This window comes from Podarcis bocagei (genome assembly GCF_964188305.1).
Source record: "Podarcis bocagei genome assembly, chromosome: 6".
Lineage (NCBI taxonomy): Eukaryota > Metazoa > Chordata > Lepidosauria > Squamata > Lacertidae > Podarcis > Podarcis bocagei.
Genome location: NC_138130.1, coordinates 42,955,375 through 42,974,692, shown reverse-complemented (window position 1 = coordinate 42,974,692; position 19,318 = coordinate 42,955,375). Strand labels below are relative to the sequence as shown.

General features: G+C 41.3%; 1 protein-coding gene across 7 annotated transcripts in view; it reads right to left on the bottom strand.

The window, feature by feature from the left end:
• The window catches only part of PHEX (phosphate regulating endopeptidase X-linked), a gene marked incomplete at its 5' end in the record, with an annotated part of 99,738 nt that overhangs the window by 57,924 nt on the left and 22,496 nt on the right, over nucleotides 1-19,318 (bottom strand). For all 7 annotated transcript variants that reach the window (XM_081199421.1, XM_081199425.1, XM_081199427.1 and 4 more), the window contains 4 exons: nucleotides 857-973; nucleotides 3,204-3,272; nucleotides 5,902-6,128; nucleotides 6,675-6,761. In XM_081199421.1, the coding sequence (XP_081055547.1) occupies nucleotides 857-973; nucleotides 3,204-3,272; nucleotides 5,902-6,128; nucleotides 6,675-6,761 (500 nt within the window). The remainder of the gene's footprint in view (nucleotides 1-856; nucleotides 974-3,203; nucleotides 3,273-5,901; nucleotides 6,129-6,674; nucleotides 6,762-19,318) is intronic.

Here is a 19,318-nt window from a genome sequence, read left to right as displayed (position 1 = left end):
AATCCCAGGTGGATACCTACTCTACGTCAAATGTATCTGAAAGACAGGAAAATCTAGAAAACTAAATAACCTGTATTGTAAACTACTGATGCTGTCTTCAAATTCAGCACTGCAATTAGGCCTGGAAACTAATTGCCAGCCAGTGCAGTCAGCTCAAGAATGGCATTATATGTTCAAGCTGTCTTGTCCTGGTGAGCAGGCTGGCCACTGAATTTTGCACCACCAGAAGTTTCCAAATTGTTTTCAGTGTTAGTGCAACATATAACTCATTATAGTAATCTAACCTAGAGGTTTTTTAGCAGCAGCTGTAAAGAGCTCCTACTCATTTACATTTATATTCTTGTTCAACCCTGAAATCCTTCGAGTATCAAACTCATTCCTGGATGTGCTACTGGCAGTTGCCTACTTGTGGACATAACTTGCCAATTCATCACATTATTGTTATTATTATTATACAGTGGTACCTTGGTTCTCAAATGTAATCTGTTTGACTTCCAAAACATTCTAAAACAGAGTTGCAAAGGGCTGGCTGCAAGTTCAATGGAGAAAATTGAAAAACAGGCAGTGGAAGCCGTTTGACTTCTGAGGCGCATTGAAAAACGGAAGCATTTACTTCTGGGTTTTTGGCATTCAGCTTCCGAGATGCTCGAAAATTGAGGTACCGCTGTATTTATACACTGCCCTTCATCCAAAGATCACAGGGCAGTTCACAACATAAAAATACAAGATACAGTTTGTCACTGCATTGGAACTCCAGGAAAGCACCAAGTGAATGAAGAAGTGAAGCCATGTCTACCCCTTTGGACATCCAGTTGCCACAAATGCAACTAAAACCCACATTTAGAAAAGCACTAACCTCAGCAATTTTAACTTCTAGTTTCAACACAGACTTCATGTCCAACTCTGCACGTGAAGCATTGGCCCCCAAAAGCACTGCTGTATCCACCATGAACTGGAACAGAGCTTCTCTGTACTATAATGTGATAAGAATCCAGTTATCATTACAGCTAAACAGAGAATTAACCTCAGCAAAATAAAGTATGCCCCCCCCACCTTATTGAAGCATAAGAATAGTACATTGTTTTCCTCCCTTCCTTTTTCAATTTCCTTTGCATATTAATCATACTACAGTGGTGCCTCGCAAGACGAAATTAATTCGTTCCGCGAGTTTTTTCGTCTTGCGGTTTTTTTCGTCTTGCGAAGCACGGTGTCGGAAAAGTTTTGGAACAGCTTCAAAAACCTCAAAAAAAGACTACCACACCGCGTGCTATGAGTTGCTCCTCGAAGTCAAGTCGCAACTGTATTAACGGTTTTAAGAAAAAGGAAACAAACTTGCAAGATGTTTCCGTCTTGCGAAGCAAGCCCATAGGGAAAATCGTATTGCGAAGCAACTCAAAAAACCAAAAACCCTTTTGTTTTGCGAGTTTTCCGTCTTGCGAGGCATTCGTCTTGCGAGGTACCACTGTATTGTGCTCTATATTAGTTAACATGTCTATCTATTCAGCATTCATCCTCATTTGCTTGCATGAAACATGCACTGATGTTAGATTATATCCAGTGTTTATTGAGCATTTGTTCTGATTTGTGTATGGAGTGGTTATGCAACAATGAGCATTCATCCAGAATTCATCATGATTTGCTTGCAGGGCGTTTACATGTCTTCTCACTGGCCATTTGTTTGTCCCTTTCAATGCATTTCCCCATTACTTTCCAAACCGCAAAAATATTGTGGGTAGTATCCAACTAAAGGGTTCCGCTAGAGCAGTGATTGCCAGGTTCTCTCTCCTCTCCCTGTGCACCCCCCCCCATGCAACCCCTAAATCTGTTCCCTCAAATGAAGGTTTATAGGGTAAGAGGAGAGCATGAGGAAGTTCTACTGTGCAGCTAAAAACTCCTTTTAGTATCAGAACTGTTAAGCTGTAATCAACCACGTAGTAGTAGGTAAGGTAAAGGTAAAGGGACCCCTGACCATTAGGTCCAGTCGTGACCGACTCTGGGGTTGCAACGCTCATCTCGCTTTACTGGCTGAGGGAGCCGGCGTACAGCTTCCGGGTCATGTGGTCAGCATGACTAAGCCGCTTCTGGCGAACCAGAGCAGTGCACTGAAACGCCGTTTACCTTCCCGCTAGAGCGGTACCTATTTATCTACTTGCACTTTGACGTGCTTTTGAACTGCTAGGTTGGCAGGAGCAGGGACCGAGCAACGGGAGCTCACCCCATCGCGGGGATTCGAACCGCCGACCTTCTGATCAGCAAGTCCTAGGCTCTGTGGTTTAACCCAGAGCGCCACCCGCATCCCTTTTGTAGTAGTAGGTGTTTGGAACTCATTGGGGATTGGGGAGAAATTTAAAGGTGAACTAGTTCGCAATTTCCAAAACAATATGTGAACCAAAAGAGGCATCCTTTGAAATTCACATTTCTCTGAATTTTGCAATGCAGTTCTCCAGCAAAGTTCTCTCCAAAAAAATGCATATACCAGGATAAAATGTGACATAAATGCATGTTATTGAAAACAGCATACAAAATGCATTATATTAGGGAAAACTGCTTTGGGAAAATTTGCATATTAGGAAAAATTACAAACGAAAAGGTGTATATTAAAATGCCAGAGTTTTCATGAATACTAAAAAAAAAAAAAAATGCAAATTGAAGATTGGGTTAAATGCAAAACTGAGAGAAACAAATGTTGACACAGTCACCCATCCCTAGTGGCTACTAAAGAGAGAATATTTTCAGTAATGGCAGCCCAGTTTTGGAATGTTCTTCTCAAAGAAGCTTGCCTGGTGCCCACACTGTGGTTCTTCGACCAGCAGGCAACAAATTTTTAACCTTCCCAGGCTTAAAAAAAAAATGTTTGAGTGTTCCTTATGTAAATGACACCACTGATATACTCCGCTGCTGGATTTATTCAAGTCTTGTATTGTGTTATTTTGGTTATGTTTTGGATTTTTTTTATATATAATCTTTGTGTTTTACAGTTTTAATTTGCTGTTGTGGACCACTCAGATAACTTCAATTACCGAATGGCATAGTAGCAGATAAATGGAAATAAATAAAACATTTATTGCAGAAGGTTTAAATCTCTAAACAGGAAGTTAACAAGATTAAACAAGTAATTAATTAATTAATATGGTGGCAAAGGAGAAGAAATCCTCAATGTATTAATTGTTCTCCATTTAGATGCTCAAGTAAGCAATGCTCACGGATTTAGCTTCTGTGGTGTTTTCCAGGTAGTCTTCTCGTGCTGACAGGGACAGAGATGCTTGGTCTAGCTATTAAAAATATGTAAAGAATACAACAGTGTCAGTTCCCATTAAATACACTTCTATAATACTACTCAATCTCAAATTTATAGTTTCATTAAGAAAAAGGAAGACACACAAGCAATCTTTTAAAAAATGATTTACTAATGTTAAGCAATGAACACTTTTTTAAAAAGAAAATAATAATTCAGGCATCCAATTAAGTTCACATTTAAATATTATATTCTGCTTTCTTGGGGACATTGGCTTCTGTATGACATTAGGGAGTTTAGGAATTCTACAATAGACATTTTCCCCAAGATATAAATGTCCCCTGGCATATCTAATCTGGAAATTCATTTGATCCTTCAGTAACTAATTAGGATACAAGCATGTTCTTCTTGTAAATCAGATTGTGGAAATCAAATTAGAGATGAGCTTAGAATGCCCTAAGGAATACAGTTACATATATTCCCCTGACTTTTAGTCATTTGCATATATACATACTAATGGCCAGGTTCTGTGGAGATGTTGTTGAACATGGTGGCAAAAGGCTGATAACTCCTATCAACAAAATAAGCTGGAGGGCGTGTAATTATGAGTTTGATGCAGGTTTAAAAGGTATTATAGAATTACTTTCTCACATGTCTGGTGAAAGAAGGCATTCTTTCTGCCATGTTTGAAGATTTCATAATTAAAATATGAGTCCAGAAAACTAGGGACTCAGCTACATTGGCAAAGAAAAAGCACTTTATATGCGTTCTTTATGCATTCTAACACTGTGACACCAGATGGCACTGTGGAGTTCCATTTTTGCCAACCTAATTTCTCACACAACATTTAAAACAGTTAAGTGTTAACTGTTAACAGTTAACTGAAACACTTCTTTGATGTGTCTAGATCCATCCTAAGGCCTTCTTTCTTCACAGAGGCCACAGGTTGGGCTTCCAGCTGCCGCTTCCAAGTGTGCCATGAACTCCCACTCCCTGTGACACAAATTAGTCAACTATAAATCAGGACATGGGTCACCCTTATAGCACATGTGTTTGTGGGTCCAGATGCAGTGAAGCCCAGGACAGCAGCATGGAATTAAACAGGCCACAACTTTATGGATAACAGATGCTGGCATAGCCATTGCTGGTTGATGACTGACCTGATGGACTAAGATTAAGGGTTGCCTTGGGATGTGCATCAATTGTGGGCAACTGCCTTAAACACCATTCAGGAGCGCCATCAACTCCCAAACTGGGTGACCAGACAAGAGCATCATCTTCCAGGCTCTCTTCAAGGGATACCCTGCTGCTGCAGTTGTTGTGGGGGGAGCTCTCACCACTCACTTAGACTAGGGCTCCATCCCAATGCCTAATCCATTGTAAAATTGTGACATCACTATCCTTTCGGGAAGGATATCCAAATGCACACGATCATACTGTGACCTTATAACCCTTGAAAGCTTCACCCTTGTCTTTTTGATTTTTCCAGCTATTTGAAACATTTTATACTGTGATGACAATAAAGGTACTTGAGTGATTGATTGATTGATTGATTGATTGATTGTGACATTTGCTATGAGGCAGGCAAAAGCCCTCCAGGCGGTCCAGTTGGCCTGAAGGGGAAATCCCTCCCTGGCCCAGAAAATGGTGACTGAAGCAAGGCACACAGAAGCTAGTCCGCCTGCGCCTGGCCAGCTCCCAAATATCAACTAAAGGAGAGGGAGGGTGGGAATCCAGAGGAGAACTGAGGCCCTCTGGTCTGCTCCCCAAGCCACACCCCTGGAATCCCCCATGACTGGCCCCGCTGCCTGCAGGAAAGTCCATAGCAGCGGACTCCCTCATGCCACAGGAGGGAGTCCCATCTGCCATGGCTGCATCCAGCCACAAACACAGCTCCCCCAGATTCAAGTAAGCAATCCTTTCTGGCACCCACAGGGTCCTGATGTGACAAACCCTCCCCACTCTCTTATGCTAAAATAGAAAGGAGCCTTCTATTATAGCTCATTGAAAGTTTTTGTTTCAAGTCTATCTGCATGAGTTGGGCAGTTTGGAGGGGGGAGTTTACAAATACGACACACACATGCACGCCAAAATCACACCACCCCATGGCACAGTTAGACTTCAAAGAAGTCTTATATTAGCCTCAGCACAAGGCTCATTTGAGGCCTAATTACATTGGAGGAGGAGCAATTTTCAGGGATCGCTCTCACTAAAAACACTTCTTGTCATAATTAAGCTTCAAAGAAATCTGCTGTGTCAATCCTAGTTATAGGGGGCTGGATTTTTTTTTTTTAGTTGTTACCAGGGGTGATCTTCCCAAAGACTGCAGCTGGAGAGGGAAGGTTAACTCTTGTACTTCCAGGAAGATTTCTCTATCTCACTCACACACCCCTATAACACTTATGTGAAACGAAAACACACTCTTTCTTTTTTTTTTAAGTCTCATTGCTGATGAGTGGGGGGGGGGGTAACTGCCATGGATGCGCTTGTGCATGGTTGCAGTGTGTATGCATATGTGTCCCCACAACAGTTTCTCCAATTTGTAAATGTGCCCATTTGCAAAAGTTGGCAATTCCTGAACATAATGGCTAAAATGTGGAGCACTGGATATTTTTAGTAAGCTGGTGAAAACTCACATCTACCTCCATCAACCCCCTCTACCATACCTTTATGATGTGCTCATTAGAGTTCTTATCGTCAGAAGCCACATACATTCGGATGAAAACAGAACTGCTATATTGGCCACGAAGAGTAGCCAGGGTCTGTAGCATGCTGAACTTCCTTTCTGACCACAATCCATCAGGCCCAATGTTTGATTCCAGGACAGGCCAGCGGAACGGAGAATGTTTCAGCATGCTCAAAAGAGGCTTTGCATCAGCTTTCTCTATCTTATCTGGAGGGGGGGGAAAGCAAGCCATCAGAAGACAACTTCCAGGTAATACCATTTTAAGAGTGCTCATTAGAAATACTGTTATATGTGGAGAGCAACAGGATGTGTATACATAAATTTATTTAAGTAGTAATAATGTTAGATAACTATCAGATTTCACCATATGGGTATGCATTCAGAAGAAATGTCCCATTAAACATATATGATAGTTAAAATCCCATGCACCAGGAAATACTGTGCAATCAGTCTCAGGCATGTTTACTGAGAAGTAAGCCTCACTTATTCCTAGGTAAGTGTAGCTTAAGTACAGGACTGCATTCTAAAAGTACAAATTATTTAGCACTGACTTAATGGGAAAAGAGCAATAACTGGCACTTGTCATAAAATGCTGTTTTTGCAACATTTTGCATGCTTTGATATGCATAAAACAGAGATTCATTTCAGAGCCGCTCATTGCTTGATATTTATAGAACGATGTAAAATAAAGTGTTTGCCAGTTTGTGTACATTCAGACTCTAACCTGTAACCCTGTAAATGAAAGTTACTTACTCTCATTCATACACGAAGAATAAAGAATCTTAGCCTTCTGTACAGCTTCAGTGTCTCGCCTTTTGCTAAGAGGTTTCTCAAGGAGAGCTGTGAAGTCAAATGAGGAGAAAACATTAGTTTCAAGTTTAACCATCCTAGAGTTTTACCAACATCAAACAATAGGTCAGAACATCACATCACTAGACAATGAACCTGAATTCTTCAGAATTTAATGTTGGTAGTCTAGGAAGACTGACATTCTTGAATCTAGAGGCTCAGGAAATGTTAGGCCCATACACAGTGCTTCATTGTTAAGATGAAAAGTTTGGGGGTTCCAAAGAACAGAGAACCTCTGTTTTGAAAGCTTCTTCCCTTCCCTCTAGAGGAGGGGAGCAGGCTTTGAAGCTTTAGTAACAGGTGAAAGACACATAGTAAATGGCTCTCTCTTCCTTAATACCTAAGTCAAGTAGGACCTGCAGCAAAATCTTGCAGTGTGGAGTGGTACTGTTCAGGAAGCCAACAAACTGTGCCCATTTCCAGGACACTCCATTCAACTCCCCCATTTTCTATTCCGCCCCCCTTTCCAATAATCAGTCAGCATCCCATTGCCACTGAGCACTGTTCGTCCTCATTGGGCTTTACTTGGGTTTCCCCTAAGAATCTTATTTACTTGTTGTATTTCTTCAAACCTTGGCGTTTCCCCAAGCTCCTTGTTTGGATGGATTAGAGTACGTAACTCTTTTCTTTTCAAGGTTACAGGTTGGGATCTGAACATACAGAAACTGACATATGCTTTTTCTTCTTATATAGCCATGAACACAATATGCCATTAAAATGACACAGGCAGTTTGTGTTATGGTCAGATGAACATACAAGATGCCGAGTAATGTGTGAAGTGCATGCTGCATTGGTGTCAAGCAATGAAGCACTATGGGGGAGGGCGGAACTATTATATGAACACAAAACCGAGTATCCCTACTTTCATCTGTGAACTGTCTGAGGGTGCAGAGCCAAGCTCAGACAGTGAACAGGTTCCAGGGTTAAACCATGTTTCAAATAAATCTCAGCCTACAAGACGACCAAAGCTTTGCTATAAATCATTAAAACAAACCAATATCTGAGGGAAACATTCATGGAACAGAGGTCCCTTCCAGATGACCTGTTTATTGAGCATTCATTCTCATTTGTTTATGATGAGGTAATATGATGAGGTAATATGATGTTGTGCCAAGCAATTGTTATTCCCCCAATTCCAGTCACTCTCCTTTAAAAAACCAAAACCCCTCCCAAAATTGCTTTTCTTTTTTCTTGGAGGTAGGTTTATTCTTCAAGAACTCCAACTCCATTTTAATTGTGCAGCCTTAATGTGCCCGTATTGATTCTCACGAACAAAATGGAAGCCGTTCATAAGTGCCCTAAGTTGTCCTGCATGGAGCAAAGTCAATCCCGTTTGCAATACAAACGTAAATCCTGCCTTGAACAAGAACGTTAGTTTGCATTACACATTAATTGTGTAAATATTCTCTTAGATAGAGGTTCATAAGGGATAGAGCCATGCACATGACAACACTAAGAATGTGCACACCACTAACAAAACAAAAGGAGGCAGAAATTGGTCATATTTATATATAATTAGCACAGATAGGGAAAGAACTAAATGCATTTTTTTTCCTTCCAAGACATAGAATGCCAAAGGAAGCATATCAGATTTCATGTAATTAACCATAATATATGGTCTCTCTGTGGACATGCAAGGCTTGGATTTGGCAAAGCTATATTTGTGCTTGAGGAACAAGAGATTTCCCCACTCCCGGAACTGCCTCAAATACCATAACAGAGGCAAAGGCTAACTTGCAATGAATCGGATCATTCTTTTACCTGGTGCAATGCTGATTTGGAGTGTTCTTTCTACTCTGTGTACACATTACTGGCTTAAAACAGTGAGGGGGTTTTTCCTCAGTGCGTTTCAAGTTGCATTTGCCCATCGGACAGGCAAGGTGGGAGAATGGGCACTGACGTCTTCAGCTGATGGAATTGCCTGGTTAGTTTCACTGCCCCATCGCTGCCCCAGAGATGGGGTAGGAAAAGGAAAGGAAAATCCCACACACCTGGGATTCAATGCTACTTGAAAAAGGATACTGGGTTCAAGTTCAATTAAAGCTGGCTTGGGGGGAAACCAAATCAAAACAGAGTATTTCACCAGAAACAGCAGGATTGCTCTAGACCCTTGGGTATTGTCATAGGTACACAGATTAAAAAGAGAAGTGAGAGCGCACTACAGCCAGAGTAAGAAGTAATGTGTACACAGCCTACCTGGCTGTATCTGTTCCTTCCAAAGCTCACAAGCTATTTTATGTATCTGTCTTTATTATAGAATACTATAGCCTGCCTGCTTCCTAGGCTTCTGCAAAGAGTTTCAGTTTTGAATTCTTAAAAGGGAACGGGGAAAGGCTAGGCTGCACTCCCTACAGGGTTTACACAGGACAGTGATCTTTGTGTAGGAAGGAGTGGAAAGACTTAGAAATAAAGAAAACACAAAAGCCTATAGCACAGGGGTTTTACTGCCATTGTGACAGCAAAATGGGAGAATTATATGCACCACCCTTAAAGGAAAGGTGGAGTATAAATGCAACAGATTTGTAAATCATCATTACCTTTCCATTTTGCCTGTTCTATGACCCTGCAATCAGCCCCAAGACACATCTTCCCATAGATAAACCCAATGGATACTTAGACAATCAGTAATGTCAGGTTTGCCTGTAATACTAAGCCAAACTACGGCTTAGCATGAACGAGCAACTATGCTGGCGCACAGTAAGAAAATGGTGGCCACTTATCCCCAACTCCTGCTGCTGTCATCCTATTGTGCATTTAACCACCACTTGGCTTAGTGTTGGGTGCAAACATGGGCTCATGGTTTGTCTCTCCCAAACAAACCTGGAGTGCTAAGCCAACAACAAGCCTTGTTTGGAGTGAGCCAAACTGTGAGCCCAGGTTCACACATAACACTCAACCAAAGCTGATATAGGACTGAGGGAAGCATCCATGTTTTTCTTACTATGTATTGGTACACTTGCACATTCACACCAAACCATAGATAGATTGGCTCAGCATTAAATGTGAACCAGGTCAGTAACATGCAGCTACCAGGTTCCTTGGACATCTTGCGCCTGACGTCCTAGACACAATTACCTAGGAGGAAATCCCATTAAACCTGGTAGGGCTTACTTCTGAGCAGGGATGGTTCCAGGTTTGGGGAGGCCCTTGGGCAAATGCCCCCCCTCCTTTCCAAAGTACTGCTGCCTGATTCACTTGTCCTTTCCCTCTGGGCCCCAGTCCATGCAGCCACCCCGGGAGAGAAAGGTACCACTGTTTCTTCCAACTCATTGCTTGCATGCTTGGAGAGAGAAGGTGAACCAAGGCCAAGGATCAGCAGCCTCCAGGTAGTGACAGTGGGACCCCTGTAGGGATATGGCTCTTCAAAGGTGCTCTGATTCCTACACTGCAAAACATCTGTTAGATCATCTCTACTGGAGCAGCTCTCACAATGGATCCTTTTTTGTGGGGATGGGAGGTTGCCTGGATTTTAAATAAATAAATATTGAATGTTGACTATTGAACTGTGTAAAGGTAGGTTTGTATTTATTTTGGAAATATCTCATATCAAAACTATTTTTATTTACATAGTTTTATACATAATGATAGAAGACAATATTTAAATTTGGTAATTTAGCATTATTATATAGTACTGCTTGTATATAGCTCTATCATTCATTATATTTATAAATACCGTCTTGGCCCAAATATAAGCTGCACCTTTAAAATCCAAGGGGAAAGAAGAAGAAAAAGACGATACCTGAATATAAGCCACTCCCTTAAAATTCCTCAGGCACTCACACCCGTTCCATTTTACTGTATGTCTGTTTCATCAGTGATATCGTAAAAGCCAGTTTTTGTAAGGCCGTGAATTTAAACCACACTTTAACTTTTCACGGTCGGAATTTGGAAAAAAAGTGAGGCTTATATTAAGGCCAATATGGGTGTGGGTGTGGGTGTGTGGGTGTGTGGGTGTGTGGGTGTGAAATAGCCCAAAACAATGAAAATAAGCTCACCTCGCTTAAGATTATAAATTCAATGACAATAGTGGGGAAGGAATAAAAACTGAAGGATGAGCTCAAGTAAAATACAAAGAAAATGGTAAATGTCAATTGTATTGCTAGTTTTCTTGAGTCACCACCATAAAGCATATCATATACGCTCCCCAGAGCATATCAAAATGCTCCTCCAGGAGGTTCCCTGGCCTTCTCTTGACCTAATTATCTATAACACACTCCAGTGAATAGCAGCCAGGTTGACTTGGAAGAGGATTTACATCCAGCTTGAAATATAAAATGGAAACAGCAGGTGCCAAAGCCAGTTGTTAAGTGTGCTTCAAGGCGGTGGAATGCCATAACTTGCCTCATTAAGCAAGTGTCATCTGTGCACTCCAAAGCAGGTTCAAGGTGTTCACGCTCTTTCTTAAGCCTTCCAAACTCTGCAAATTGCTTTAGTGCATATAACTCAGTTACTTGTGCCAGGAACGTTAAAAGAGGCAAAGAGCCTTATGTAGCCGGTGCCTTTATTTTGACCTAGCTCAGCAGAAAGAACCACATCAAATCATGCTCAGCCTCTGACACTCTCTGGCAAGTGCACAAAATAGCAAGACAAAGAAACTGCGAGACTAAGGTTCCATTAGAGTGCAAAACAGAGACCCTGCATAAATCAATGCTGACACGAGTACAGATCGAACTACAAGGAAAGCACATCACAAAATGAGCATAGGCAAGAATTACAGTCTGAGAGTCAGTGCAGCATTGTGGGTAGTGTTAGGCTAGGAGGGGGGAGACCCATATTCAGATTCCTGGTGAGACATGAAGTTCATTCATAGTCTAACCCACCTCACTGGGTTGCTGTGAGGATATAAAGGGGAAATCTTGTGTACAGTTCCCTGACCTTATTGTAAGAAAAGCCTACAATATGCCTTTAAACATTTTACAGGGAACACCACTCTCTTCTTGACAACTTATTTGGTGACCACCACCACCCATATCTTAAATGCAATTCTATTCAGTACAAGGCATTTTTAACAATTTGCCCACATAACATTTTAGTTTGCTCTAAATTGCTTTTTCTTCTGCATTTGGAACCCTACAGGGACCATTAATGCAGTGTTTGGGTAAAAGATTAAGCACCTCGTCCTATACTCAAGATCACCCTCTCCAAAAAAGCCATTTCTGAAATAAAAGGGGCATCAGCACTTACAGTTACACAAGCTTTTGGTAAGCCTCATTAGACCCTGAGTGTATAAAGGATTGAGGCCTAAAAGGGTCATCAGTTTACCCACCCTGAGGGGAACCATCAGTCATATCCTGTTCAAACAAAATACAACCTACACTGAAAACTAAGACGTCCTATGGTGGGTTCGTTTTTCCTGTTTAAAAAAGAAATCTATTTTGAAGCTAACTATATACTTGTGGTTCAGCGTTACCTTTAATCTTACTTGCTATTTCTAGATCCTGCCACTTTCCCAGCCTACAGGCCGGCACAATTTCACTCTGGTGTTCATATCACTCAGTTTCTCCCACAAATTAAGAATCTACTTTACACATGCTGTTTGTAGCATTGAGTGCTCCTGTTCAGGATACTCCGTTCCATTCTCCCATCCATCCAGTTTTACGTTTTGCCTCAAACAGTCAGCAACTTGAAGTCACTGAGCATGTTCAGCTTTTTGTTGGGCTGTTTGGGGGTTCTCCCTGCCACTTAGGGTCCCCCCCCCACAGATCTTTGGTACTTCTACAAAACTTGGGAGTTCCCCAAATGCCATACCTCACCTGTTTTCACTGCAGGACTAGCACTAAGCTAGAGGCAAGCATCTGGGGTGGAGAGTTGAGTTCACAGATATGAGTTCCTCACCTGATTTAGAACTCTTTGCTGCAAGACAAGGCTTCTAGACACATGGAGAGCCTATGGGAGTAGAAATGACCCCCTGTTTCAACTCATGGAGGGCATGTGGTTGATATTTTGCTCTTTGTACCCCGGATTCTATGCCTTTGGCTATGTTAAACATTTTACAAGGAATGCCACTTGAATGTCAGTGTAATGCTACTTATACAAGCCCTTTTTGCAAAATAACATTGTTTCATAAATGCATATCAGAAAATGGTTGTTTTTGTGCATCTGCTGAAACACAACATTCAAGCTAATTCATGGTTTAAATGTTTGCAGTAAACATTTTGTATTTGACAGCTTGAAATCCTCATGCTTCAACTGAGGAGCAATGATACAGGCAACAGGCAAGAGAAGAGATGACTTCTTTCCATGTGGAAAGAAGAACAAGGCATACTTCTCGTCTTAAAAATTCACAGCAGGAAGCAGAGTAAGCCCCACTGAAGTCTGTCAGGCTTACTTCTGAGTAGACACGGTTGGGAATGTAGCATTTAGTAACAATTTGTATGCACATAATACAAAGTAAATAAACAACACTTCACTTCAGAAAAATGAAAAGCCATGTGATCCCTTTCAAGACAGGAGCAATTATAGTTAAGTAACTATGTAAACAACATACATTGCCAAACAATTTACATATCTATTTACATATCATGTGTGTATTAAAAATAAAACCTTTTGTTATAGAGAGCTGAGGTGAAAAAGCATTTATAGCAAGAGCAGAGGCGGTTTTAGGGTAGCGTGTCTGGTTTGGCTGCACTGGGTACCAGCACCACAGGGGGCACCATAACAATAATGTTGACCAGAGCACAAGAGGTGGAGGAGCAAATTTTAGTGTTGCACAGGGCACCGCTGAAATTCGAGAGCCCAAAGTCCAGCACTGGCAAGAACCCAGGCCATGACAGGTGTCTTCTCATAGCTGAGTAAGATTGTCTTCCATGAACACGGTCTTAACAGTGAGTCTGTAAGTGACTGTGGAGACCAATTCTGGATCCACATGTCCTTCCACAGTGGAAACATAGGTGTCTGGGCAGGAGTTTATCACGGTGAGGGTTTGTCAAACATGCCTTCCTCTTAGTTCATTTCTTCTTTTCGCCCTGAGTTCGTGTTTCTTCAAAGTCAATGACACCTTTGGTAAAAGCTGTTCTCCAATTGGAGCACTTGCAGACCAGTGTTTCCCAGTTAACAGTGCTTATGTTACATTTTTTCAGATTTGTCTTGAGAGCGTCTTTAAATCTCTTTTGTTGCCCACCCGTATTTTGCTTTCCATTCTTGAGGTGGGAATAGAGTAGTTGCTATGGAAAAGCAAAAATCACCAGTATCAAAGCAATGATTCTTCAACATCAACTTCGTTGGACTGATCATGTTGTTTGGATAGCAGATGATAAGTGTAGAATGGGAGACAGAAGAAGATACAACTGATAGATATGTTGGAGGAATCCATTCAACATGAACTATCTGAGAGACCAGCAACTTTTTCTCAAAAATATGGTGGATATTAAATCAGTCTTTTTCATCTACAATATTTGTTTATTCACTTATTTGTCCTTCACTTCTCTCCATTAGAAGCCTAATGAGGCAGAGGGCTGCTGCCCCCCACAGACTAGGCCTATATATGGAAAAAAGTGGTAAGATGGGCCCTTCTACATTTCAGACATAACAACTTTGTTTCTGAACACCCTCAAATGGAAGAAAAAAGATACTTAAAAGTGATAAAAAGATATCAGGAATAGGTGTTGTAGGGTTTTTTCAGATAAATAGATGCTCTGATGTTCAGTCCTGGTCTGAACAATCATTCCAACCTTATTTTCCTTGTTTGTTAACAGACAGCAATACAGAGTTCCCTGGTTCTGATGTAACAGGGAACTCTGGCTTCATCCAAACCAGGAACTTGGAATGAGAGTGGGGAGAAGAAGGGCAAGATTAGAAGTGTCCGGCTCAAGCACTCATTTCCAGCTTCATAAACTTCAAATCCAGACCAGTATCTTCTAAATGCTCTCCAGCCCATACTGAAAATTTATCATTCCAAGACAAACAGGTTTCTTTACGTTTCAATCCTGTGAGCTGCTATTCTAGTTGAATGTGGATACAGACTTTTACCACATGCCCACAGCTGCAAGGATTTAAGCCCAGGTGTAAAGGCACCATCCATCATCATACACAAGTCTTCCAGAGCTCAGTGCCACTCTTATGACCACACCGTTTCCCAGAATCTACCCTGCGCAGCTCAGCTGTGTAAGAAATCTCCTTGGTTTAAGAGAGGGCTGCTCAAAGTGAAGATGCACAAAGGCCAGTAATGGCCACTCACTCGCATGGGACGTTGAGAACTACTTTGATGGCTCAGTTCAAATCCTGGACACACCTTGCCAGGTGGGGAGAGAGAAAGGTTGCCTATACCGCCAGGGTAATCACCATAGCTGAGTGATACAGCAAATCCTTTTCATTCAGAAGATCCCAGATTCAGATCTAGTTAGGGGCTGAAAAGACCCCTGTCTGAAACCCCAGAGAGCACCTGCCAATCTGTGTAGGCAATACTAAGCTACAGAGACCAATAATCTGACTTGGTACAAGGCTCTTGTTCTTTTCAACACTGCTTGGCAGAGAGGCAGTTTTCATTTCTAAAGAGCCACAAAGTCATGGCTGTGGTTTTTATCCCCTGGAAATCATGACCTGACAAAGACAAAAACCTTAAGTATAGTGTCGCAACTTGACGCCACTGCATTCCAGGGAGGATTATAGTTCAAGTGTCAGATTTCTACTTCACTGAAAGTTCCAAGAACTGGCACACCAGACACAGAAGATGGACATTTGGAGTATTTAAGAACATCCAAAATACTAAGTATATTCTGTCCCAGCTGAAAATAAAAATACAACAGCCGTAAGCCTCTAAAATTAGGCTCAGCCTTTTTATTCTAATCATAGGCCACTTTGCCAGAGCTCTATGCAACAAAGATGAGTAATCTCAGACAAAGGGACCCCAGATCTACCAAGCCCAAACCCAGCACTCCACTGAATAGAAGCCTTGTGCTCCAATTTATTTATGTAGACATCTATACTTTTTATCCAAAACAATCTTTTGACACTTGGTTCCCTATTATGAATGCATCTAGCACTTGCAGCAATCAATCAATGAGTTCTAATGTGCAATTAATGAGGATTTAATTAATATGTACTTCCAGGGAGATTTCACGAACATTTAACCATAAATCAATTGAAACTGGTATGATAATCCAAGAAAACAACCACCAGTTCACGGGAATTAAACTGAATAAAGAATGATGATACCTCTAGAGTTTATGAAACGATACACAGGACGGAGAAAGTGAATAGAGAAAAGTTTTTCTCCCTCGTGACACTAGAACTCGTGGACATCCAAGGTAGCTGAATGCTGGAAGATTTAGCATGGATAAAATAATATACTTGTTCACACAACACATTGTCACACTGTGGAACTTGCTCATCCAAGGAGCCCATAATGGCCACCAACTTAAATGGCTTTAAAAGAGGAATAGACAAATTCATGGAGGAGAGGGGTGTCAATGGCTACTAACCAAGATGGCTATGTCTACCTCCACAGTTGGAGATAGGTAGCTGTGTTGGTCTGCCATAGTCAAAATAAAAAATTCCTTCCAGTAGCACCTTAAAGACCAACTAAGTTAGTTCTTGGTATAAGCTTTCGTGTGCATGCACACTTGGTATCTGAAGAAGTGTGCATGCACACGAAAGCTCATACCAAGAACTAACTTAGTTGGTCTTTAAGGTGCTACTGGAAGGAATTTTTTATTTCCACAGTTGGAGGTAGCAATGCTTCCAAAAACCAGTTGCTGGAAACCAAGAGAAGGGAGATTCCTCTTGTGCTCACCTTCTGTTCCTTGGTTTCTCACAGGCATCTGGTTCGCCACTGCGAGAACAGGATGTTGGACTAGAGGGGCCATTCAGCAGACCATTCTTATTTTCTTACGTATATTCTTTCCTTTCCACATAAGAAGCCATTTTGATGTGCAATATTTTCAAAATAATATGGAAGCTTACATGAAATGTAGGCAAAAAGGTGCCAAATTTCTAGACTATAGCCCATTTTAAAAGAGCACATCACCCACCTCCTCAGAGCCACACACTCTTTCCTGTCCCACACATATTTCCACTTCCTTGAATTTACAGAGGCATTTCCCTCAAACACCTCTTCTCCGGCTAAATGGCTCTCTGCACCACTCAGCCAACCTCAATCCAAAAGTATTGCCACGGCAAAAAGGTCCCTCCTCAGCCTCAAACAACACAACATTACAGAAATTCCTTCTAAATCTAAAATTGCCCATAACCAACAACACTGAGTGTTCATACCTGTTACAGATTGATTCATCTCTGTTCTGAAATAGTGCATGGTGCTGATAGGAGCCTCCCTCCTGTGCCATGTAGCAGCTTACGGAGGGCGATTTTTGTAAGGGTCAAAACCCCAAAACTCTTTCCTGCCTTCTGTGGTATTGATCCTGAATGGCCCCCGGGGTGAACAGTTTTAAGAACAATCACAGTAACAAATTCAACATAGCATGTCATTTGGCCCTAAAATCCTTAGGCCCTGGACTTGCCAGAAACCCACCCCCGCCTCCAAATTGCAAATTAAAAAACATGAAAACTGCAAAGAAGGTTAGGCATGTGTCCTGCAGGGCGGGAGCAAAAGAGCAGGCACTCATTCAGAAGTCGCTTTATAGTTAATTTAAACAGTCCAATGGTATACATGTCTACCCAGAAGTAAGTTTCTTTGTGTTTAATGGAGCTTACTCCCAGGTAATGGGAAGTACAACTGCAGCCTAGGCTTTGGTTTAGAGTTGGTATGGAGAAAGCAGGGCTTTAACAGCTGTGTGACTGGCAGGAATTAAACACATTAAGCCTTTTCTAGTATGTGAATACAATTTTAAGAAAAGCTTGACCTCTTCACAATCCATCTGTCAGACACTTAGTTACGTGTGTGGTCACCAATTTATTTTTGGGCCCTCCACTCCACCTGCAAAGAGGATACAAATTTGGATGTGGCACAAAACATATGAAAGTGTTATGTAAATCTGTGTCCTCTTTTGCAAGTGGGTCAGAAGGTGGAATCCACATACAGTGTACAGAACCCAGAAAATCCTGTTGGCCCCCCCAACTCAGAGAGGCAAATGAATCATTCTGAAGGAAATGGAAGCTGCATCACAAGGCCGGTATAAACCTTCCATAAATATTTTGTAACAACATGCAACCACAGAGCTAAATAAAACTGTCTGATCCAGCAGCATGAACTCTCTTCACACAAAGATGGTGGCCTCTCCCGCCCAAAAGAAGTCTGTGGGGAAAAAGAACTTGTGGCTTATATCATGTGCAGCCATAAAAACCTCTCTCAGGAACCAAAATGATCTCCTTTACTCATCCCCGTTTCCCACATAGCCATTACAAAGACAGCTCATTTGTCTAACCTACACAATTATCTGCGTTTCCTACCATACAGTTTTTATTTTTTTAAAAAAAAACATTTAAAAAAAAATAGAAGGCTCAACTATGAACTGATTTCACTGGCTGAGTAGGATTTTTGTCTCAACAGATACCATAATGTCAGTTGTGCAATCTCTTGGCAGTTGGGTAAACTGGAATCAACCAATTATTGTGCAGATGGCTGCATCTTTTATCCATGCCGTTATGGTGCAAGAAAGGGTGTCTAAAGTACGTATCACCCACTCATGTATGGGGGAGGTGCAGTTTTTGCTACATTAGCGATGACACAGACTAAACACCAGAAATAGAAGGAGAATTAGGCCATGGATCAATACAGGGTTAAAGGTCTCCCATCGTTAGCAGTTTACTGGAAAGCCTTGAAAATACTTACGTTCAAAAGTATTCCCACCATTCCAAATGATCTCCCATGCAATGCTGAGATTTAGGAATGTGAGCGATTATTTATTGCTTCCTGCAGAGCCATATGGGAACAGTTGTGTATTTTTTCATTTTTTATTTTGCTCCAGAGAGGAAATTAAGTGTTTGCTATCTGGTCAAAGTGCAGTCAATTGTTTGGTTACCTAAGTTTGTTTACATGATTCACAAAGAAATACCACCTTCATTTAAATACCAGGCTAATATGTGCAGTACTCCCAAATGCCACAGAAAGGGCAGAGCCCAATTCAAGAACGTTAGCCAGGAAATGTAATAAGGAGGAACATGTTTACTATTTCACTTGCTTGCTCTCAAAAAAAAAGAAATACTTTAATGCCAAACATCATGTAGTTTGGTATACACACACACACACACACACACACACACACACACATTCTCTCTCTCCCAAACCTGGCAAGGTCCAGATAAATGTGGCTCTCTGGTCTCTTTACATTCAACAGTAGTGAGCAGTGTGCAGTGTGCAGTGATTGGTATAGTAATATGTTCCAAATATGTTTTTATTGTTTTATTTCTTGTTGTTTACCACCCTGGGTTCCTTTGGAAGGGCAGGGTAGAAATTTAATAAAAATAAACAAACAGAAATAATACTTCTGAAAACCCATCAAAAATGATTGTTGTTCATTAATCCAGGAATTGCGTAGATTTAGTGTTTATGAAAAAGTACACTATGAGTCATTGTGTGTAATACCATGTGCCTTCAGCTCATGGGAAAGCTTTTGATCTGGCAGACACCTCCATCAATGGAAGAGAGTGGTGAT